The sequence below is a fragment of the Narcine bancroftii genome, chromosome 5 (assembly GCF_036971445.1).
Source record: "Narcine bancroftii isolate sNarBan1 chromosome 5, sNarBan1.hap1, whole genome shotgun sequence".
NCBI classification, from domain to species: domain Eukaryota; kingdom Metazoa; phylum Chordata; class Chondrichthyes; order Torpediniformes; family Narcinidae; genus Narcine; species Narcine bancroftii.
Window position 1 is genome coordinate 216,297,624 of NC_091473.1, and position 22,167 is coordinate 216,319,790.

The 22,167-nt window shown below is 48.4% G+C and overlaps 1 protein-coding gene across 7 annotated transcripts; it reads right to left on the reverse strand.

The window, feature by feature from the left end:
- Positions 1 to 810: 810 nt before the first annotated feature.
- Positions 811 to 21,942, reverse strand: LOC138764842 (uncharacterized). 7 transcript variants are annotated; one of them, XM_069941181.1, is made up of 5 exons: positions 21,493 to 21,942; positions 17,376 to 19,933; positions 12,229 to 12,507; positions 1,916 to 1,963; positions 811 to 1,055 (listed from the first exon to the last, which is right to left on the reverse strand). In XM_069941181.1, coding segments are annotated over exons 2-5 (360 nt in total). In that variant the 5' UTR covers positions 17,407 to 19,933; positions 21,493 to 21,942; the 3' UTR covers positions 811 to 1,053. The 7 variants fall into 7 exon arrangements, with proteins under 7 accessions (XP_069797282.1, XP_069797283.1, XP_069797281.1 ...); XM_069941182.1 differs by lacking the exons at positions 811 to 1,055; positions 1,916 to 1,963 and adding an exon at positions 2,488 to 4,251; XM_069941180.1 differs by lacking the exons at positions 811 to 1,055; positions 1,916 to 1,963 and adding an exon at positions 8,699 to 11,585.
- Positions 21,943 to 22,167: the final 225 nt, after the last annotated feature.

Consider the following 22,167-nt stretch of genomic DNA (forward strand, 5'->3'; position numbering starts at 1 on the left):
GGGCCCCTCAGGAGAGGGATTGGTCACCCCCCACCATTCCCATCAGTGACGCCCAGATCAAAAGGAGCGAAGGAATAAACCCTCTGCAGATCTGTCACAGAAAGGTTTTTGTTTAACGTATTATTTAAAGAATGACATCCTTGGACACAAATAATTGACAAGCAATGGGGAAGCTGAGCTGGTAATGTCCAAAGATCCGGCATCGTGGAATTGAGGAATATGTCAATTCATGGATTCCCGGGATAGCAAGAAAACCTCCATCTCAGCATGAAAATGAGAGTTCCTCCAGCAGCGGCTGGGGGTCCCGTGGGGAGTGTCCCCTCCTCACCCCACCCCCCTCCACCAGCTTGGGATCCTGGGGTAGTTTCCCCTCTCACACCCACGCCGGGTTGGAGGATGAGGAACAAACTCCATCTGCCTGGGTGAGTGCAGTACCAACAATTCTACACAATCCCCGTCCACCACCAAAATCCACCTTCCTTCCATTCCCTACGTTCACCCTTCAACTCTCCACCCCTTCAACTCCCCCCAACTCTCCTCCCCTACTCCCCCTCAGCGCTCCCCCCTCAGCTCTCCCCTCCTCAGCTCTCTCCCCTCAATACTCCCCCTCAACCTGCTCCAACTCCCCCTCCCCCAACTACTCCGTCAGCTCCTCCTCCCCCTAGCTCCCCTTTCAGCTCTCCCCCCCTCGGCTCTCCCACCCCAGCTCCCCCCTCAGCTCTCCCCCCCACCTCTCCCCCCTCAGCTCATTCCCCCTCCAACCCCACCCTCCCTCAAACCCTCCTGCACCAATGTACAGTGACTGCAGGGGCTGGTGGTCTTGGGGAGGGGACAGAAATCACAATGAGTGAGATGATGTGCTCCTCTTCCCTATCTCGAGAGGGATGAGAATGATGAGTTGTGGTCATGATGGCTGGGGGCAGGAGTAAAGGTTGGGTTAGGGTTGCGCTGAGCCAGGCCATGTCCTGCAGCATTGAGATAAGAGCTGTTCACAATCTGCATTGGTGCTGAACTGTACTGGAGATTGTTTCGATCCTCTCTTGATTTCTATTCTCCTGTGAATAAAGATATGGACCCTGTCAACAGAATGTGAGATCCACCCACCCCCTCCCCCCAACCTTCAGCCTCACCACTTCAACAAGAGCCACTTCCAGCCCTGACCAGGAGCCCCTCAAACCCATCTTTGTCTCTGTAACCCCCTCCAATCCCTTTTCCACCTCAAACCCTCTCCTATGTTTACACCCCTACTATCTCTAATTTCTTCCATTCCCTATATCCCTCCCTATCTCTGTAACCCTCTCCAGCCCGTATACCACTCTCTATCTTTGCTATCCTCTCTGGTCTCCTACACACTTCCTATTTCTGTAACCCCAGTCCATCCTCCCCATTTAGGTAACCCCTTTCGTCTCTACCCTCCCCATCTCTGTAACCCCCTCTGAATCCTACACCCCTCCATTTCTGTTACTCCCCAATCCCGGACCCTATATCCCTCATCTCTGTAATGCCCACTCTGGTCTGTACACACCTCCCAATCTTTGTAAACCCTTCTGGCCTCTACATCCCTCCCTATCTCTGTAACCCCATCTGACCTCTACATCCCTCCCAGTTTTGTAACTTCTCCAATTCATAAACCTCTCCCCATCTCTGTAACCAACCATTCCCCCCAATTCTGGTTTCTACACCCCTCCTCATCTCTGATATTCCCACTCTAGTCTATACATCCCTCCCTTTCTATTACCCCCTCTGGTCCCCTACAGCCCTCCCCATCTCCATAATCCCCTCTGGTCTTTACAGCCCTCCCCATCTCCATAATCCCCTCTAGTCAGTACTCCCCTCTCCATCTTGGTAACTCCCTCTGGTCCTCGCATCTCTGTCTCCATTAGCCCGAAGGATCAGGGTTACACCTGACACTCACAGTCATTGGATGTGCCCGCTCTGTGACCTTCGCCCCCTTGTCTCCTTTCTGCAAAGAGAATTGTCCAAAGAAGATCAGGGATTATGTCTCAAGGACCTGACCCACAGTGAACAGATCTCTGTCCAGGTGTGTGAGTCACTTCTGACCCAAAACCCGGAATCCAAAACACCATCCTTGGGAATGCATCTAACTGGAGAAGGAGAGGTCATTCAGCCCCTCATTATCATTCAGCCCCTCGTTCCTGTTCCTCAATTAGCAAGACCACAACTCGCCTTTAACGTAAAACCCACTCCCTGCACTAACCGCACAATATCCCAGAGCACAATAACCTCAGTGACGGCCTCCAGGGAGATGGAATTCCAAACATCAGCGCCTTCTGGGCAGCAAATCTCTCTCTGACTTCCATGAATGGTTGACCCCTCATTCTGTCATTGGGACCCCAGGCCACAGACCACCCACCCCCCCCCCCCCCCTTTCACTGAGATCATCTCTTTCTTCTCAACTCCAGGCAGGACAGTCCCAGTCCGCTTCACCTCTCCTCATGGGACGTAGTACACAGTGGGGACACATGGTTCTGGTTCAAAGTTCAGATTTATTGTCAGAGTACACATATGACATCACATTAGAATCCTGAGATTCTTTTTCCTGCGGGCCGGGCAGAATTTCTACTCATTAGTAGTGCAAAAAACTGTTTAAAATATGTATGCAAAAGTGAGAAATGTAAATAAAGAAAAAATGTAAACAAACCAACTGTGCAAATACAGAAAAATATAAATATTCAGAAATAAATAATGTGCAAAGTAAATGAGTCCCTGATTGAATTTGTTGTTGAGGTGTCTGATGGTGGAGGGGGAGCAGCTGTTCCTGAACCTGGTGATGTGAGTCCTGTGGCACCGATACCTCTTTCCTGATGGTAGCAGTGTATGGGCTGGATGGTGTGGATCCTTGAAGATTGTTGCTACTCTCTGAGGGCAATGTTCCATGTACATTTTCTTGATGGTGGGGAGAGTTATGCCTGTGGTGTACTGGGCTGTGGCTGTGTCCACTACCTTTTGCTGGGCTTTCCGCTCAGAGGTATTGGTGCTCCCATACCAGGCAGTGATGCAGCAGGTCAGTGCATTTTCTGTTGAAGTTTGCAAAGGTTTTTGATGTCATACCAAACCCCAGCAAACTCCTGAGGAAAAAGAGTGTGTTGCATTCAGGAAAGATCCTCTGGGATGTGACTCCCAATAAATTTAAATGGCTCACCCTGCACCTCTGATTTCCCCCATTGATCACTGGATTGTACACCTCTAGGTTTTCCCTCCTAAAGTCCACAATCAGTTCCTTGGTTTTGGTGACATTGACTGTAAGGATGTTGTTAGTGCATCATACAGCCAGTTCTCCATATCCCTGGATCAGTCCACAGTGAGAGGTGTGTGTGGGATCTCCCCTCCCCTGAGGGTTGAATGCGGGAACTCCCCACCCCCAAGGGTGGAGTATGGCAACTCCCCTCCCCTGAGGGGGGAGTGCATGAGGCTGGAGGGGATGCAGGTCAGGGGTTTTCGTCAGGAGAGATGCATGTAGTTGGGGAAGAAGGGGACAATCTTACCTGAAAGCTTGACGCTCCTAAATCTTGTGCAGAATTTATAAATGAAAACCACGTGACGCTGACCACCAACGCCATCAGGGGGAACATTACCAGGCTCAGGACCACAAAAACCGAGGAGGGTGGAGGACGGGCAACATCAACAGCTGATGAGTTCCAGGACAGTGTTAACACTGGCTGTTCACTTCTTGTGGTCAAACCCCAGGATGCAGCAACTGCAACTATCCAGTCTGGAGGGAGTGTGTGACAGGATGGTTTAGAGGGAGCTTCCCGCGGGTCTGATCCGTGCCCCAGGAGTGTGTGATTGCGACCATCCTCAGCCAACTCATTCCTTGCCTTAAATCTTCTCTCTCTGGTTCTGGACACCTTCGATGGGGTAAGGATTCCCTCTACTCACCATCATACCCATGCCCCTAATAATGTTGTGTATCTCAATAACATCCTCCTTGGCTCCAAAGAAAACAAAGGTAGCCCATCCTGTCTCTCCTCAGATTAGAAACGCTCCAAGGCAGAATACATCCTGGTGACCCCCTCTGCTTCCATTTCAGTGCAGTCTCATCCCCTTCCTCTCGTCTGGAGCCCATGAGTGTGTACAGGTATAACTCAACCAGGGCTTTTTGAAGCTAAATACTCTCTGTTGTTAAGTGAGAGGAGTTTAGAGTCAGCAATAAACACACTGGAGACTGCGGATGTTGGAATTTGATGCCAAATACAATCAGCTGGAGGAACTCAGCAGGTCAAGTAGCATCTGTGGGAGAAACAGAATGGTTGACGTTTTGGACTGGAACCCTTTAGAGCTTTATTCCTTGGATGAGGGGTGATCTCATGGAGGTGTATAAAATTAGGAGAGGAACAGATCAGGTGAGAGCAGAGCCATTTGGCCAGAGCAGGTGTATCAGTGACCAGAGGACATGTGTTTAAGGTGAGGTGGGGAGAGATTTAACAGGAATCTGAGGGGTAACTTTTATTTTACACAGAGAGTGGTGGGTGCATGGAGGAGGTGGTTGAGGCAGGGGTGCTATTGTAATGTGTATATGGATAGGATGGGCTTAGAGTGATATGGGACAAACATTGTTGGCAATTTGGGCTGAGGAGCCTGTATCCACGCTAAGAGACTCAAAGACGGGTGATGTTGAGGTTAGTTTAAACTAGACAGGGTAGGACAGGGGCTCCGTGTTGGACTGGTGGACCAGAGATAGGGGAACCATGACACAGAGGCAGAGAATTGGCAGATGCCAGACAAAGGGAAAGGGGGGAGAGGTAAGAAATGTCAAGGGGTCAGATGGGGAAGGATGCCACACAGGGAATGGAGGGGGATGACAGCCAGAGGCTGCCAGTGCTGGGATCTGAGAAGGATGAGAATGGTAAGGAAAAAGATGACCAGATGGAACTGAAGCAGGTGGGAGAGAGTGAGGAGATGGGGTGAAGGGCAAGGCACCGCCCTGGCACCTCATGGGGACATTCCAGGCACCTCCTTGTCACGATTTGTGGTCCGCTCCAGCACCTAAAATATTAGCACTGCACCCCTGGTGAAGGGGATGGAACCAAAGAGGAAAGTGGATGAAAAGAAGTGGGGGCTGGGTGAGAAAGGGGACAATAATGTGGGAGGAAAACAGGAAGAGGATAAGGGGTACAGAAGAAGAGAGAGAGAGAGGACTCGGCCTGAAATGAGGCCATTCAATGTTCATCCCACTGGGCTGTAGACTGTCCAGGGGAAATATGTTGTTGTCCCTCTAGTTGACATTGGCCCTCACTCTGGCAGTGGAGAAGGCCCAGGACAGATAGATTGGGGTGGGAATGGAAAGTGGAGTTGAAATAGCAGCAAACAAGACCTTGGGGTGGACATGTGGACAGAGAGTGGATGCCCTGTGAAACTGTCCCCAAGTCTGTGTTTGATTTCATTGATGGGGAGGAGGCTACACCGGGAAGACCCAGTTCAGTAGATGAGGTTAGAGGAGATACATGTGAATCTCCTCCTCACGTGGAAGGGCTGTTTATGTCTCTGGGTAGTGGTGAGGGAGGCAGTGCAGGAACAAGCATGGCACCTCCTGAAGATGCAGGGGAAAGAACCAGGGGTCATGGGGAGGTGGGTGGGGATGGATGAGCTGACAAGACAGTCACAGAGAGAGCAATCCAGCAGAAGGCAGAAAGGGGTGGGGAGGGGGTAGATGTGTCTGGAAGGATGAGTCTCGGGTTCAGCAGGCGAAAATGATGGAGGATGATGTGCTGGATGAAGAGGCTAGTGGGGTGAAAGATGAGAACAAGAGGAGCCCTGTTCTGTTTGTAGGGAGGGGATGGGAGCAGATCTCCATGAGACAGAGGAAATGCGAGAGATGGTCTGTTGACCGCAGGAAGTCCTGTTGGTTAAAAAAGGAGGACATTTCAGATGTCCTGGAATGGAAGGCCTCATCTTGAGAGCAGATGCGGCAGAGAAACTGGAAGAAGGGGTTGGCATCCTTCTTGAAGACTGGGTGAGAGGAGGTGTAGTCTGGGCGGCCATAGAGTCAGTGGGTTTGCAGTAAATGTCAGTCAATAAGCTTGTCTCCTGCAAAGGAGAAAAAGGGGAGAGAAAGGGCAGAAATGGTACGAATGGGGGGGGAGGTTCACAGCAAAGTTGATGAAATTGATGAGTTTGCCTTGGGTGTAGCAATCAGCCTCAACGCAGTCATCGATGTGACAGAGAAAGAGTCGAGAGTGGTGCTGGGGGTTGTTCAGATCAAAGATTGTCCATGTAAGACAACAAAAAGGGAGGCATCGCTGGAACCAAGTGAGTGTTGCATCATAAATTTGAAATGAATGAGAGGCATCAAAAGAAGGGGTGAGAATGAGTTTTATCGGAGGGAAATTGGTCAGGGCGTGGCACCAGAAAGCAGCGGAGGGCTTCTGTTCTTTGGGGGAAGGGTTGTTGGTGGAGACGAACTGGACATCTATGGTGAAGATGGGATGGGTGGGGATCAGAGAATCTGGAGTTGTCCAAGTGGTGAAGGATGTGGAAAGCATCTTGGATGGAAGAAGGAAGGGACTGGACAAGGAGGAGTGAGGATGGAGTCAAGATGTGTGGTGGAGCCAGAGCAGGCGGAAACAATGGGGCTGTCGTGGAAGTGCTGGTTGTCGATCTTGGGTAAGAGATAGAAGCAGGAAGTGCAGGGCTGGGATGCCCATCATGTTGGAGGCTGAGGAGAGGCGATCTCCTGACTCAGCATGAGTCAGCCTGAGAAGGACCAGCATAGAGATAAAATGGGGAAACCTTGGTCGATGAAGGATATTGATGATTTGATCAAGGAAAAGAAGGAAATCTGTGTCAGGTGCTTGGTATTGGCATCAGCTGAGTCCTTTGGAGGATACAAATGCAAATAAAGAAATTAGGAGTCAAAATGGGGCCATGAAATGACATGGGCAGTAGGATTAAAGTAAATCCTAAAACCTTTTATAAGTACATCAAAAGCAAGAAGGTGGCTAAGAAAAGAGTTAAGTCTTGTCAGGGACCAGAGGGATGATCTTGTGTGGAACCAAAGGTTCATTCATCAGCCAAGAGAAACATGGAGATGGGAGAGTTAGGGGAGGGGAATGGTGTAATCCTGGACCACACTGGGATAAGGAAGGAGGAAAAACTGGAAGCTTTGGAGGTGGATAAAGGTGGATAAATTCCTTAGGCCTTGACAGGGTCTATCTCAGGATGCTGAGGGAAGGAAGGGAGGGAGGATACTGCTGGGGCTTTGGTGAAAGATGTAGTGTCAATAGAGTGCAGAAGAGATTCCTGAGGCCTTCCTTGGAATGGAGGGCTGTGGTAATATGGAGGGATTGAATGGACTGGGTTTATTCTCACTCGAACAAAGGAAGGCTGATTTTATGGAGGTTTATAAAATTCTGAGGGTCACAAATAGGACAACTTGTTAGAGTTTTTCTCCCTGGGTAAGGGAATCTAGACCCCATGGCACAGTGCTATCACAGTGCCAGTGAACCAGGTACGAATCCGTCACTGTCTGCAAGGGAAAACACAATGCTGGAGAAACTCAGCAGGTCAGACAGTGTACTTAATATAGCAAAGATACAGAGCCGAGGTTTCAGGCTTGAGGCCTTCAGCAAAATATGATCAAAATGTGGGCAGGCGCCCAAACGATGGTGGAGTGGGAGTGCAGTCCCATGGGCAGGAGGTTATAGGTGGAAAGGGGAGGGAGGGGCCATCAACAAACAAGGGGAGGGAGGGGCCATCAACAAACAAGGGGAGAGGGGGGATGGTTCTGTGAATGGAGAGAGAAGGGTTTGACAGTACATGAGGCCATGGACAGACATGTCAGCATGGGAGTGAGGCGCAGAATTGAAATTGAAACCAAGGCCACCCGTAAATTGGAGGAGAAACACCTAATGATCTGAGTGGGCCCTCTCCAACTGGATGGTATTAACGTCGACTTCTCCAGTTTCTGCTAGACCACTCCCCGTCCTCCCTCTCTTCCCCATCCCTGGGTTCTTTCTTCCAGTTCTCCACCCCCCTTCCCTCAAGATTCACAGAGACGTCACCCCTCCTGCCAGTTGGACTGAGCTCCTTCCTCTGCCCTTCCCCCCACCATTTTGTTCAGGCACCTGCCTACATTTTGCTCATGACTTGATGAAGGGCTCAAGCCCGAAACATCGGTTATGTATCTTTATCTTTGCAACATAAAGGACACTGTTTGACCTGCTGAGTTTCTCCGACATTGTGTTTTTACTTCAATCACTGTGTCTGCAGACTTTGGTGTTTTACTGCTGCTTGTAAGGAGTTTGTACATTTACTCCATGTTCGCGTGGGTTTCCTCCAGGTGCTCCAGTTTCCTTCCAAGTTCCAAAGGCATAGGTGGTTCGTAGGCTAATTGGCCACATGGGTGTATTTGGGCAGCATGGGCTCATGGGCTGGGAAGGGCCTGTTCCCCTGGAGTGCCTCTAAATTAAATTAATAGAGGGCACAGACTTACAGTAAGAGGGGAGGCATTTAAAGACGATTAAAAGGGTAGATTTTTTAGTCAGAGGGAGTGGGGATCTGGAATGAGGTGCCAGAGAAGGTGCTGGAGACAGACACAATGACAGTGTTGACCTTGGCAAGGTCAAATTTGGAGCATTGTCTGCAGTTTTAGTCACATAACGACAGGAAAGATATCAATAATATTGAAAGAGTGCAGAGAAGATTTACAAGGATGTTGCCGGAACTTAGTTGAGATTCAGGGAAAGGTTAAATAGGTTAGGATGTAGCACACTGCTAAAGTTATAGCTCTGGGTTATAGCTTGAAGAAAGAAGCTCACACCAAGAGAGTGCAGTTGACACTGAGTTTATTCGACTATCTGCTCCGCCTTTTATAGGCTGACTGCTGCATCACCATGGGCGAGGCTTGTGATCTGCCGGCCATGGATTGGTCGCCTTGTGATTTGCTGCTGGCAATTGGCTGGTTTAGTCTCTGATATTGTGGCTTATGGTAACGGACCGGTCATCTCTCGTCATCTGTTCGATCACTGCGTTCAATGGCCATTTCCTTTGTCGGCCTGCAGAATAGGCCTCGGGTAACCTCCACCCCCAGAACTGCTGATAGGACTGATGACATGGTATGGCCCTTTGTAAGGCTGTCGGAGGGGTGACTGATGTGCCCTGCATTGTACAAATACGTGTCCAAAGTCTATAAAGTTTTTGGGTATGAAGGTTCTGGCGTGGGCTTGGGCCCTGGGCTGTGCCTAGGCACTCATGCAGATAAGACAAGGTAGCCGCTGGGAGATCCCCCATATCCTTGGATCTGGCTATGAATTTGTCTGGGATAACTAACGGCATGCTGTAGACCAACTTGGCAGAGGATGCCTCAAGATCCTCTTTCAGGGTAGTATGAATGCCGAGTAGGAACAAGGGAAGTTCATCGGCCCAGTTTGGTCCAGTGAGCCGGGCCATGAGGGCTGTCTTCACATGCCTATGGAATCTCTCCACCAACCTGTTGGCCTGCAGGTGATATGCTGTGGTGTGGTGGAGTTGGGTCCCCAAGGTGTTTGCCAAAGCAGCCCACACATGCTTCCATAGGTGTTTCACCACCTCAGGCCATCTGGTCAACAGATAACGTGCATCCCTGGATATTGGTAGGGGGCCCACAATGTCTATATGCATGTGGCTAAACCATCAGTGTGCCTGCTCGATGGACTTGGGGTGGGGGGGGGGGGGGTGGTGGTGCTTAATGTGTGTTTGAAACTTTTATGCCTGGCACTGCATGCATGTCTTGGCCCTCCAAGTGACCTCTTTCTGGAGACCATGTCACCATTTTTACTGTTAACCCGATGGCAGGATGAGTCAGATTATGGACAGAGTCAAACACCTGTCTTTTCCATGCAGCCAGAATGATGTGATGAGGCCTACCGGTCGAGGTATCTCACAGCAGTGTCTGGGTACCTGGGACGATTTGGACTCCCTCTAGTCAGTCGGAGGCCAGTGGGATGTTGGGGTCTGCTTGCTATGCTTCAGCCAAGGTCACGTAGTCAATGCCTGGGGTGGGGGCATGCACCACTAGTATAGCCGGTCTTGATAGAACATGTTGGACCTGCTGGTGATATGCTGAATATCCATTGAGAATTCAGAGATAAAGGACAGGTGCCACTGTTGCCTGGCTGACCACAGGTCTGAAATCTTGCTGAAAATAGAAATGAGTGGCTTGTGGCCTGTGAAAATTTTGAACTTTCTGCCCTCCAGGAAGTAGCGGAAATGCAGAGTTGCCAGGTGTAATGCTAACAGCTCTCAATCAAAGGTACTGTACTTGAGCTCTGGTGGCCTGTGATGTTTCCTGAAAAAGGCCAGCGGCTCCCACTATCCATCAACCAGTTGCTCAAGTATACCCCTGACCGCTGTGCTGGAGGTGGTGAGGGCGGTCAGGGCACCTGTCCTCGGGTGCACAATGTGAGGGGCATTGGCTAGGACCTCTTTAGCAGCCTGGAAAGCCTCAACCGCCTCTTTTGTCCATTCAATGTTCTTCTTGGGTCCTGTTATAAGGGGAAATACCAGGCTCATGATGTGGGTCTCTGCAGGTATAAAGCAGTGATCGAAATTGACCATACCTGTGAGCTCTTGCAGATGGTCTAGGGAAGGATTGAATGGCGTCCACTTTTGCAGGAAAAGTCCTGGCCCTCTGTTGGTCAATGCGATGCCCCAGGAAATCAATTGTCTCTCGGTCAAACGGGCACTTGGCTGGATTGATGTTCCAGCATATCACAGGCATCTCTCTTTGCTGCCTATAGCATATCCACCCGGGCAGCTACCTTTCTGGGGTCATCGAAACCCACTACTGTGGTGAGCAGCCAGACGACTTCAGGCAGCCGCTCCAGAAAGATCTGCTGAAACAGCGGGAAAGAGGTGTGGCCATCGGCAAGAGTGAGCATGTCGCTCATGAGGGCGGAAGGAGCCCTGTCTCCCACACCGTCCGTATGCAAGTCGGCCATGCGTTCATGCTTCGAGTTAGTAGCTCCTTGATGGCCAGATACTTGCCTTGCTCCGGGGGCTGCTGAAGGAAGTCAATGATCTGGACCACAGTGTCCTAGTTGAGGGTGCTTACTACGTGGTAGTAGCATGTGTCGTCGGCAGTGATCTGGCAAATGGTGAACTGTGCCTCGACTTACTGGAACCTCACCCGTGGTTGCACCATCCAGAAGTCTGGCAGCTTCAATGATACCACATTGATTGCAGGCTGATCTCCCATCGTTGAGTCCAAAGCGCCATTTGGACCAGATGGGGTCACCAATGTAGCACACTGCTGCAGTTGTAGCTCAGAGTTATGGCTCGAAGAAAGAGGTTTACACTGAGAGAGTGCAGTCGATGCTGAGTTTATTTGGCTATCTGCTCTGTCTTTTATAGGCTGACTGCCATATCACCACAGGCGCGATTGGTTGCCTTGTGATCTGCTGGCCCGGATTGGACCCCCTGCAATCCACTGCTGGCAATTTGGCTCATTTAGTCTCTGCTGTTACGGTCTATGGTAATGGGCTGCTCAGCTCACATGTCGTCTGTTCGATTGCCCCATTCAACAGCCATTTCATGTGCTGGACTGTGGAGTAGGCCATGGGCTGCTACAAGGACTTTATTCCTGGATGCTATGGAGAATGAGGGGAGATTGGATAGAGGCATATAAAATGATGAGGGGTATAGATAGAGTGAATGCAAGCAGGCTTTTTCCACTGAGGTTAGGTGAGGCAAGAACTAGAGGGCATGGGTTAAGGGTGAAAGGTGGAAATTTTAAAGGGAACATTCGGGGGAACTTCACACAGAGAGTGGTGAGTGTGGAACGAGCTGCCAGCTGAAGTGGTGAATGCAGGCTTAATAGTGACATTTAAGAATTATTTGGATAGGTTATGGATGGGAGGGGTGTGGAGGGTTATGATCTGGGTGCAGGTCATTGGAACTAATTAGAATAGTTTGGCACAGACTAGATGGGCTGAAAGGCCTGTTTCTGCACTTTAGTGTTCTGTGGTTTAAAAGGAGATTGGACAAGTTCAGATAGGAAAGGAGTAGGGGAAACATGGGCCCAATGCAAGCAAATGTGATTGCTGTTGATAGGTCAGCATGTAGGAGAGGGGCTGAAGGGCCTGTTTCTGAGCTGTTTGATTCCAGTTCTTTTTGAGCTGCAATCTGCTAGTCAGTTGTGTGTGCTGTTTTACTGTTCTAACCTCTGTCTGCCTCTCACTTGCCTGCTGCTGCCCTGCTCCCAGTTTTTTCCCTGCTCTTGCCCACACCTACCATCTGTATGGCGCTCATACACGTGCTTCCTGGAGATGTTGGCAATCTTCCAGCTGATGGGATTCTGGACCGTGCAGGTGTAGTTGATCCTGTTGGACAATTCAACCAACTGCTGGAGATGGGCATCCTGGTCCGAAATCCACTCAAGCTGGGTGTGGTTCCCAGGGGTCCAGTGGAAGCTCTGGTTGTTTCCGGATGCAGCAAAACACCTAAGGGTCAGGTTGCACGATTGTCCGGAGCTAATGTTGGCCACCTCGACCGTGACTTTGGACACTGGTTCTGCAAGGACAGTGAAGAAAGGGATCAATGGGAATCAAGGTGAATGCCATACCTGCCTGTTCCTGTATCTCCCTTCGCGACCCCCTGTTTGACCACCCATTTTCCCATCTCCCATGCTCTGAAACTATTGGGAAAGCCACAATAATCACCAGAGAATGTCCAGCCAGCAGTGCAGCAGGTAATACCACTGCCTCACAGCTCCAGACTCAGGTTCGCCCCTGACCTTGGGTGTGTGTGTGTGGAGATTACAGGTTCTCCCTGGGACTATGTGGGTTCCCCCCGTGCCCTTGCTCCTCCGGTTTCCTTCCACGTCCCAAAGCATACAAATTGGAAGCTTTAAATCTCCCCATGTTGGAAACTCTGTGTGTGTGTGTGTGTGTGTGTGTGTGTGTGTGTGTGTGTGTGTGTGTGTGTGTGTGTGTGTGTGTGTGTGTGTGTGTGTGAATGGGTGGTGGCTGGTCTCAAGAAGGGAGACAGGTTGACATCCAGAATACTTTGGAGGCCTGAGGGGGGATATGTTGAGAGGATTCTCCCTCTGGGGATGGGGGAACAATATCTGGGGGTGGGGGTAGGAGTGAGGGATCAGTTTGGAGAGGTGGTGAAGGCAGGTACAGTGGTTCTGCATGGCAGGAGTGGGAATTAGTAGGGATCTAAAGGTTATGGTGGGGGATTGTGGGAGATTGTATTCGCTCGAGTTCAGAAGAATGAGAGGAGATCTTATAGAAACATAGGATTATGAAGGGTATGGATAGGATAGATGTAGGAAGGTTTTTTGAGCTGGCCGGGGAAACTAAAACGAGAGGACACAGTCTCAAGATTTGTGGGAGTAGATTTAGGACAGAGATGAGGAAAAATAGTTTTTCCCAGAGAGTAGATTCTCTAAGCAGGGAAGTGGTTGAGGCTGCTTCATTAAACATATTTAAAATTTGGTTAGATAAATTTTTACATGATAGAGGAATTAGGGGATATGGGGAGAAGGCAGGTAGGTGGAGTTAGGTCATAAATTAGATCAGCCATGATCTTATTGAATGGCAGAGCAGGCTCGATGGGCCATTTTTGGCCTACTCCTGTTCCTACTTCCTATGTTCCTATTGGGAGGTGCAGGAGCTCCTCTCAATCAGGGCTGACAAGGAGATTGTAAAATATATAACCGACACTGTGAAAGACGGCTGTTATATGAGAGGGTGGCCTGTAGGCTCAGGGACCTAGATTTGACACTAGCTCTTTCAGATTGTGACCAAGCTGGTCTGTGATTTGTCCTCAGTTTGAACAGTCTGAAGCCCACCATCCCACTCCCTCACCAACAGCATGCCACCAGGCCCCTACAATAGGTAGCAGTGATTAGTAAGAGATTACTTAAGTTGGTATGTGAGTGGAAAGAAAATATTTGAAATCCACTTCTTTCGATCAATACTTGCAGTAGATTTTCTCATGCTCTTTTACAAATTGTGTGTGTATATCGTATTAAATTGTGCGCATTTTTTTTACCATGCTCTTCTATACATTGCTTTATTCCCACTATGATTTCACTGCCCTGCTTGTATGTAACACGTCACTCAGAATGTTACCACTGGAGGTTGGAAGCCCCCACCACCTTGCTCCGCGGAGGTAATGTGAAAGGCCACACTGAACCAGTTTTTCTTGGTTCATGTGAACAACCCAACCGGGGTTTAAAAATGGGTCATTCGCATGCCAATGTAACAGGTTTCCAATGTGAAAAGGCCTACTGTACCACTGGGAAGACGGAGAAAGATAAATGATTTAAATGATTGAAGTGGGATTTGAATCAAAAGGAGGTTTTGAGTGTGTGGTGGAAGTACTCGGGCAGACTTCTTGTTCAGATGTCTGCTGCTTGTGAGTAAAGCTCTGCTGTTTCCAACTATGCAGTTCCATCAATTAGCTGGCCATTTGCTGGGGTGGATTTACTTCACCATGAACCACCATCTTTTGTTTAATTTGGTCACTAAAAGTCAAACATTGGTGACTCCATCACCAGTTCATCATTCATTAGCTCATCAGTCGGTGGTGGATGACTTTTTGACTGCGTCTCAAAGGCCTGGGAGCCTCACCCTCACCTTTGAGGAATCCAAGAGGCTTTGGCAGATTGCCAGGGAGCCAGTTCATGAAGCACCTGAGGATTTCTGTTCTTCACTCTACTATCCCGTCTGGATAACAGACTCACATCTCGGGGAATGTGGAATGGTGTCCTCTGAGGAGGATTGAGCGAGTATGGCTTCAGTCAACATGAGACTTGCCCTGTCCTACTGTGGATTGTTGTTTTGTACAATTGTCTGATCTGTTTGTTTTTTGCAAATATGCCAGACCCGTCTTCCAAAAGACCTGGGCCCTACAGGAGATACGCTGGCTTAGCGACTTCAATGACCCCTGAGGCCAGGAAATCGTTTGTATCACTGGAAGACCAGAATGCGGTTATGATTCTGATCCCCAACTATGATGGTTGGAAAATGCACAAAGGCAATGGTGGAGTGCAATGGATGTGAAAATGGAGGGTAAATCCATGACTTGTCTATGAAACAGGAAGGCAGTGGGCTTAGTCACGTGTTGAATCGATTCTTGGACTCACCAGTCATCTTACACTTCAGCGGCTTGGTTGAGACCATGTTTCACAGAGATATGGAGCAGGTAAGGGTGCATCCCCTAGGCGCATGCTTGAAGGGGCTGCTCCTTGGGTTCTGGCGGCATTTCAGCCCCATGGTCCTGATCTATGGGCACCCAGTATGGAGGGTCAGTCAAGGGTTGTCCTTGTCAATCTGGCCTGGGCCTGGCCTAGATAGGCTAAAGCAGCAGGTAGTCGAGGGTGCAGTTCGGGCTGATTGTCTTCCTCTCTCGGAGAACACCTGTGTGCCCATGTATCCCTGGAGAAGGAGCACTCAGAGCTCACAGGAAGCTTGAGGGTCTCTGGGAATGGGTTGTCACCCAAGGGTTTAACGGTATCAATGGAGATAATCAATCTCTAACCTATGTTTTGTGTGAGTAGACCGACTTGTAGATGAATATAGTTCTTGTCAAATTTGAACAGTTAATAATAAAGGGGTGGAATTGATTTACTGTCAAAAAGGCAAAAACGGGGTGGGAGCTCCAGATTATGGGAGGGGCAGTGAAGGAGGGGCAGTTGGTGATGGTGCACCAAGCTGGAAGAGAGTGAGGGAGCACCACACACCACACAGTGGGAGTGGTGGTGAGGGATTTCTACACTGTGGGAGGGGCAGTGAGGGAGCTCCATACTTCGAGAGAAGTTGCAGGAGCTCCACGCTGTGGGAGAGGTGATGATGGAACTCTGTGTTGAGGGAGAGGTGAAGAGGGAGCTCTGCACTGTCAGAGGGGATGTCCACTGTGGGAAATGAAGAAGTGAGGAGTGGCTGGGGTTGCCTCATGCAGTGACCATATGCCTGGAGGGAGACCTGATCTTTCCAATCCTCGGATGTAGTGACCACCACGATATAGGTGCCCACATCTTCCTGCTTCACGCTGTCTATCCAGAGGGTGAAGTTGTCCAATAGCCTGACTTGGCCACTAAACTGGTTGGTAAGAAAGTACTTTCCTCTCTTCTCATCTGCTTCATAGTGAACAATGCTGGTTAACTGTTTCTGGCTCTTAAATTTCCAGCTAATCTCTGCTTCCTGGGGAAGAGGATCCAAGTGTACCGGGATCCAGGCCTGATGGTGCAAGCTGGCATTAACTGGATAATCTGGAGTCTTCATGTTGAAGGCAAAAGTGGCTGGGGAGGGAGATAGCATAGGGCTTCCCATTCCTCTGCCCAACCTCTTTCACTCACCCCACCCTCTCTCTCACACCCCCACCTTCCCTCTCCAACTCACCCTCCCTCTAGCACCCCCTTACACTCTCACACCCACTCTTTCACCCCCATTCTGCCCCTCACCCCTCTCCCTTTATCTCATCCTCACTCTCCCTTTCTAACCTCCACTCTTCCTCTATCACCTGACCCTCTCAGCTCACTTCCACTCCCTCACACACTCCCACCCTCCACCCACCCTACACCTCTCACCAACAACTCTCACCCACTCTTTCTCTCATCATCCACATTCTTTCTCACACCCTCACTCCCTCTTGCCCCTACTCTCCCACTCTTACCCCCATCCTCCATTGCACACCCATTCCCTTTCTCACATCCAATCCCTTTCCCACCTCCACCCTCCCTCTCACCCCCACCCCACCCTCCCTCTCCCACATCCACTCTCCTTTTCTCACCCCCCACTCCTCATCCCTCTCACTCACAACCAACCCTCCCACCCTCCCTCTCTCCCCCCACTCCTCCCTCTCTCACCTCCCTCCTTATCTCTCACCTCCCACCCCCACTCCATCTCTCACTGCCACTTCTTCACCCCTACTTTCCCTCTCTCACCCCTCTCCCTTATCACACCATTCCCTCTCTTACCCCCACTCCTGCTCGTGGCAGTCCTCTATGCACCTGATGCCATTCTAACATCAGCTGTCCAGGATCTTGTTACCTTCTGTTAAAGGTATTAATCTATTTGGAGTCAGGGGAGTTTTTAGGGACAGCCCCATTTTGATACCTAAATATTCGTTAATTTTATTCCAAATGGCAATGACTTGTTTTAAAATAGGGCTGCCTACTTTTCTAGATAATAATTTAGCATCCCATTTATAAATAACGTCCTCTGCCACCTTCTCCCCCACCATGTGCAAGCCAACTTGTGCCCAGGATAGTACATCCCCACCCTTGAAGAGTGAGGCAGTATATCATGACTGGGCTGCCCAATAATATTTCTTAAAGTCTGGCAATTGTAAACTACCCAGATTGTAATTCCAAGTCAATTTTTCCAGAGAGACTCTGGGCACCTTTCATTCTATAGGAATGTTCTTACCCATGAGATCAGATTTTGGAAGAATTTCCATGGTAATGCTACAAGCAATGTCTGAAAGAGGTATTGAAGCCTTGGCAACACATTCATTTTAATACAGTTGACCTCGCTCAACAAGGTTATTGGCAGGGGCATCCACCTATTCAAGTCCTCCTCAATCCTTTCCAGCAAGGGGGTATAATTCAATCTGTATAAATAATTCATGTTGTTATATATTCTTACTCCTAAATATTTGATTCTGTTTTGTGGCCGCTTTGAATAACTGTTTTGCTGACATTGACTGTAGTCCCCCTTGATGAGTGGTAAAATTTTACTCTTGTTCCAATTAACCTGTACCCAGAGATCTCCCCATAGTCCTCCAGTGTAGAGTGCAGCCTAGAAAATGAATTTACCGGGTCTGTAAGATATATCAGTACATCTTCTGCAAATAAATTGATGTCATGTTCTTCCTGGCCTGTTCTAAAACCTTTAATATCTGGGTCCCATCTAACGGCTTTGGAAAATGTCTCCTTGGCCAGTATGAACAGGGCTGGAGATAGCAGACATCCTTGTCTACTTGATTTTGTCAGTAGGAATGCCGGAGAGATTTATCCATTGGTCACAACTTTGCCCTTGGATGCATGGTACAGAACCCTTATCTAATTTGTAAAAGTTGGCCCTAACCCAAACCTTTCCAGCACTTTGAATAGAAAATTCCACTCCAGTCTATCAAATGCCTTTTCTGCATCCAAGGCCACAGCCAGATCCCTCTCGTTTCTGGTTTGTGTCAGATGCATTATATTCAACAGTCTGCCAATATTGTTCATTACCTGTCTCTCTTTTGCACAAAGCCTGCCTGGTCTTTGTTCATGAATTTTGGCAAATAATTAGACAAGTATTTTATAATCTGTATTTAACAGTGAAATAGGTCTAGAGGAGGGCAGCAATAGTGGATCTTTGTCTTTTTTGAATATCATCATAATGATTGCTGATGTAAAAGATTCTGGGAGGGTATGGGTCTCAATTGCCTGGTCCACCACCTCCATATAGAGGGGTATCAGTAAATCTTTAAATTCCTTATAGAACTCAGGTGGAAACCCATCCTCCTCTGGAGATTTGTTAGTCTGCAGGAGTTCAATGCTTTCCCTATCTCTACCTCTGTGAAAGGAAGATCTAGGTTATCATGTTCTTCTGGATCCAAATTTGGAAGCTCTAATTTGGTCAGGAACCTGTTAATTTTATCAGATCCCCCTGTTAGTTCTGATTTGTATAAACCCTCATAAAATTCCCTGAAGGTGTTAATCTCCTTTGGTTTGTATGTTGTCCTGCCCTTCCCAATTGATTATGTCCTCAACTGCTAAGAGAGGATTTTATGGGCTTTCTCCCCCAATTTTTGTTTTGGCCTCATTTTAGCCTTTTCCACGTTATAAGTTTGAAGCGTATTATACTTCATTTTCTTGTTTGCTAGAGCCCTATCGTGGTCCTCTGAGCCTGATTTATGATACTCCTTTTCTAAGTGAGCAATTTCTTGCTCTAATTCATCCACCTCCCTCATATATTCTTTCTTCACTGCCTTAGTGTAACCAGTTATTAGGGCTCTCAAATATGCTTTGAGGGTATCTCATAGAAATAATTTATTTGGAGCAGAGGAAAAGTTGTCCTCGGAAAATATGTCTCTGAATTCTTATAAAACTACAAAACTCCAGCTTCTTTAACAGCAACACATTAAGACGCCACCTGTATGCTGTATCCTGCTTCTCTGGCATTTCTATTGTTAGTGTCAGGGGTTAATGCTCTGAGAGAAGTCTCACTATGTACTCAGCTTCCATGATCCTACTCTCTATATGGGCTGAAGCTAGGAAAAGGTCAATTCTAGAATAGGAGTCATGTTGTTTTGAGTAGCAGGAATAATCCATCTCCCTTGGATGCTTCCGCCTCCACACGTCTATCAAATTCAGCTCCTTCATTCAGTCAATGGTAGACTTTGCTGCTTTGGTTTTAGTTATTTTCTTTGTTGACTTATCTAAGACGGGATCTAGACAAAATTAAAATCTCCCCCAATGCAGAAGTTCTCTTTTCCCTCTGCCAATCTCAGGAAAGAGCTCTGTATGAACTTTTTGTCATCAAAATTGGGGGCATATACATTTACTAAGGTCCAGGATTCTGAATATATCTGTCAGTGCACCATTACAAATCTTCCTGTTTTATCTGTGGTCATGTTCTGCACTCTCACCAGAGCACACTTTCCTATCAAAATTGCCACCCCCACCCTCCTGCAAGTGAACTGAATGAGGAGGATATTATCTGACCCACCCAGCCCTTTTTAATTTTGGGTGCTCCCACTCTGTCAACTGTGTTTCCTGAAGAAAGACCAGATCTAATCCCATTTTTTAAATGTGTGCCAAAACTCGTTTCCTCTTTATTTTCCAGTTCAAACTATTAACGTTAAAACTATCGTATTTCATGTTCTTGATCATTGATCCAATTCACGCTCTCTTCATGTCTCCGCCATCCCTTGTCTGTTCTCGCCCAACCTTATTCCTCCAGCCATGAATTTCAGTCCACCGGGCCTGCAGCAAACCCTGAAATGGTCAAACAAAGACCGGGGCCATATCCCCCAGAAGGGCAAGTAAAAAAAAAAGAAAGGTTCGACAAAAGGAAAGGAAGAAAAAGAAAAAAAAGACAACATAAAATACTACACCAAACTTAAACCCCTTATCCATATACTATACTTTCCTTCCCCTTCCTCCCCCAAACCTTTGGTAACTTTACCCTCAATACTATCACCATCCCCCTCGTTTCCAAAGGTTGTGCATTTTGCACCCATCTACCTCTCACCACTCTCTACCCCACTCCTCCCAGACCACTTCCTTTTCATACCTTCTTCCCATAATTTATTTACAAATCTAACTGTTAATTCTACTATTACTTTATAGTTATTTTCAACAATATATTCTTATAAACAACTAAAATACTGTCATTAACCATTAGGCACTACCCCCATGTATATTATTTCTAGCAGACTGGCAGCTGCTTCACAAATTCCCAGGTCTCTCTGGCCTCCGACAAAAACTTTCTTTCACCTCCTGGCATTATAAGTTTTAGGGTTGCTGGGTACTAATCTCTTTACATCAGCAATCATTATGAGGATGGGGGTAAGAGTGGGAAAGTAGGGACAAATTCGTTCCCTTTCAGTTTTGCCATCTTCTTTATTGGATCAAATTCTTTCCTTTGCTTAAGGAGGGCCACGCTTATATCTGGATAAAGTAGTATCTTTTCTCCCCTCCAGTTCCATCAGCACCCCCTCGCTTTCATCCTGAATGCCGCTGCCCTTAAAATCTTCTCACGATCCAGGTGACGCAGAAGCTTCACCAGGACCAAGCATGGTCTCTGTCTGGAGCCCAGGCACGGGAAGGGAGTCCGATGGGCTCTCTCTATCTCTACCATATCCCCTAGTTGTTCCTTTTTCAGGACCTCTAGGAGCCAATGCTGGAAAAAAGCCATGGGATCTTTCCCCTCCCAAATCTCCAACAGCCCCACAATTTTAATAGTATTCCTCCAACTGTGGTTTTCTAGAATATCTATCCTCTGCCAGAGATGTCCCCTCTCTATTTCACATGCGGCAAATTCGATCTCCAGATTATTGATTCTGTCCTCGATATTGCCAGTTCTGTCGTCCAATTCAGTTATCCTTCCTGATAAACCAGTTAGGGCAATCTCCCATTTGTCCATTTTATTGTATAGCTCCCCAGTCTTTTCTTTTAAATCCTTGGCCAGTGTTCCCTCCATGCTCAGCATGGCCTGCAATATGCCCTGCAGTGAGGAGTCCATGCCCCCTCCCCTTCTTATTGACACCAGGCTGCTACTGTAGTGAGTCCTAGGTCTACCGCCAATGTCTCCCTCCAAGCTGTCGTCTGACTCTTCCTCACTGGGATTCACACTGGAGCCATTCCCTGATGCAGGGTAAAAGTCTCCAGCATCCCCCATATGAGTCTGTCAGGCACGCTTCGCCCACTGCTTTCGGGGGGGGAGGAACATGATGTGCACTGCACTTCGGAGTTCAGTTTCCCCCCCATGGGCTCCTCATCTCTCCACGCTCAGTCGGAGTCCACACCGGTGGGTTTCCCTGGTTCAGGCTCACCTGACGCCAACTTCTTACCCAAGAAGTTGTGCCTTGCACAATCTTGGCAGTTTGGGGCCTCCTTTGTTGGGCCATCTCGGGCATCGGCTTGGAGCTGGAAGCGCCACTTGACTTCCTCAAGGCAGGCTCGTTCTGGCAGTGCCCGTTCCTCCCAGCTTGCTGGCTGTCTTTCCTTGATTGGAGCTTTTCTTCCCCATTAGAGTAAGGTAGGGGCCTTTACTGAGACTTATTGGTTGTTTTCTTAGAATTGCTTAGACTTTTAAACTGTTTTTTCCTCTTTCGTCTGGGAGCTCGGGCGGGGGGGGCGGGGTCAACGTCCTACTGCTGGCTCCTCATCATGTGACCTCCAAGAAGGTTCTACATTTCTCAGAGTGTAACCAAAAGCAGATACAAAGTGAGTGATTAAAGGTTTTAATATTCAGCAACATCGGGCATGTCTCTACATGCTTCTGGCCCAGATCCAAGGCTGGTATGGAAGGAGGAGACGAGGGCTATCAACCTTTAATGGGAATCTATGGGGAGGAGTTACAGGGTCGGAGGTGGACCAGCTTGTACACCAATGTTTCTCAACTTACTAATCACAGAACACGTATGGCATAGAGATTATTTAAAGTGGTATGTGAGTGGAAAGAAAAAGGTTGAGAACCACTGCTGTACAGTCCAGTGAGGTCACAC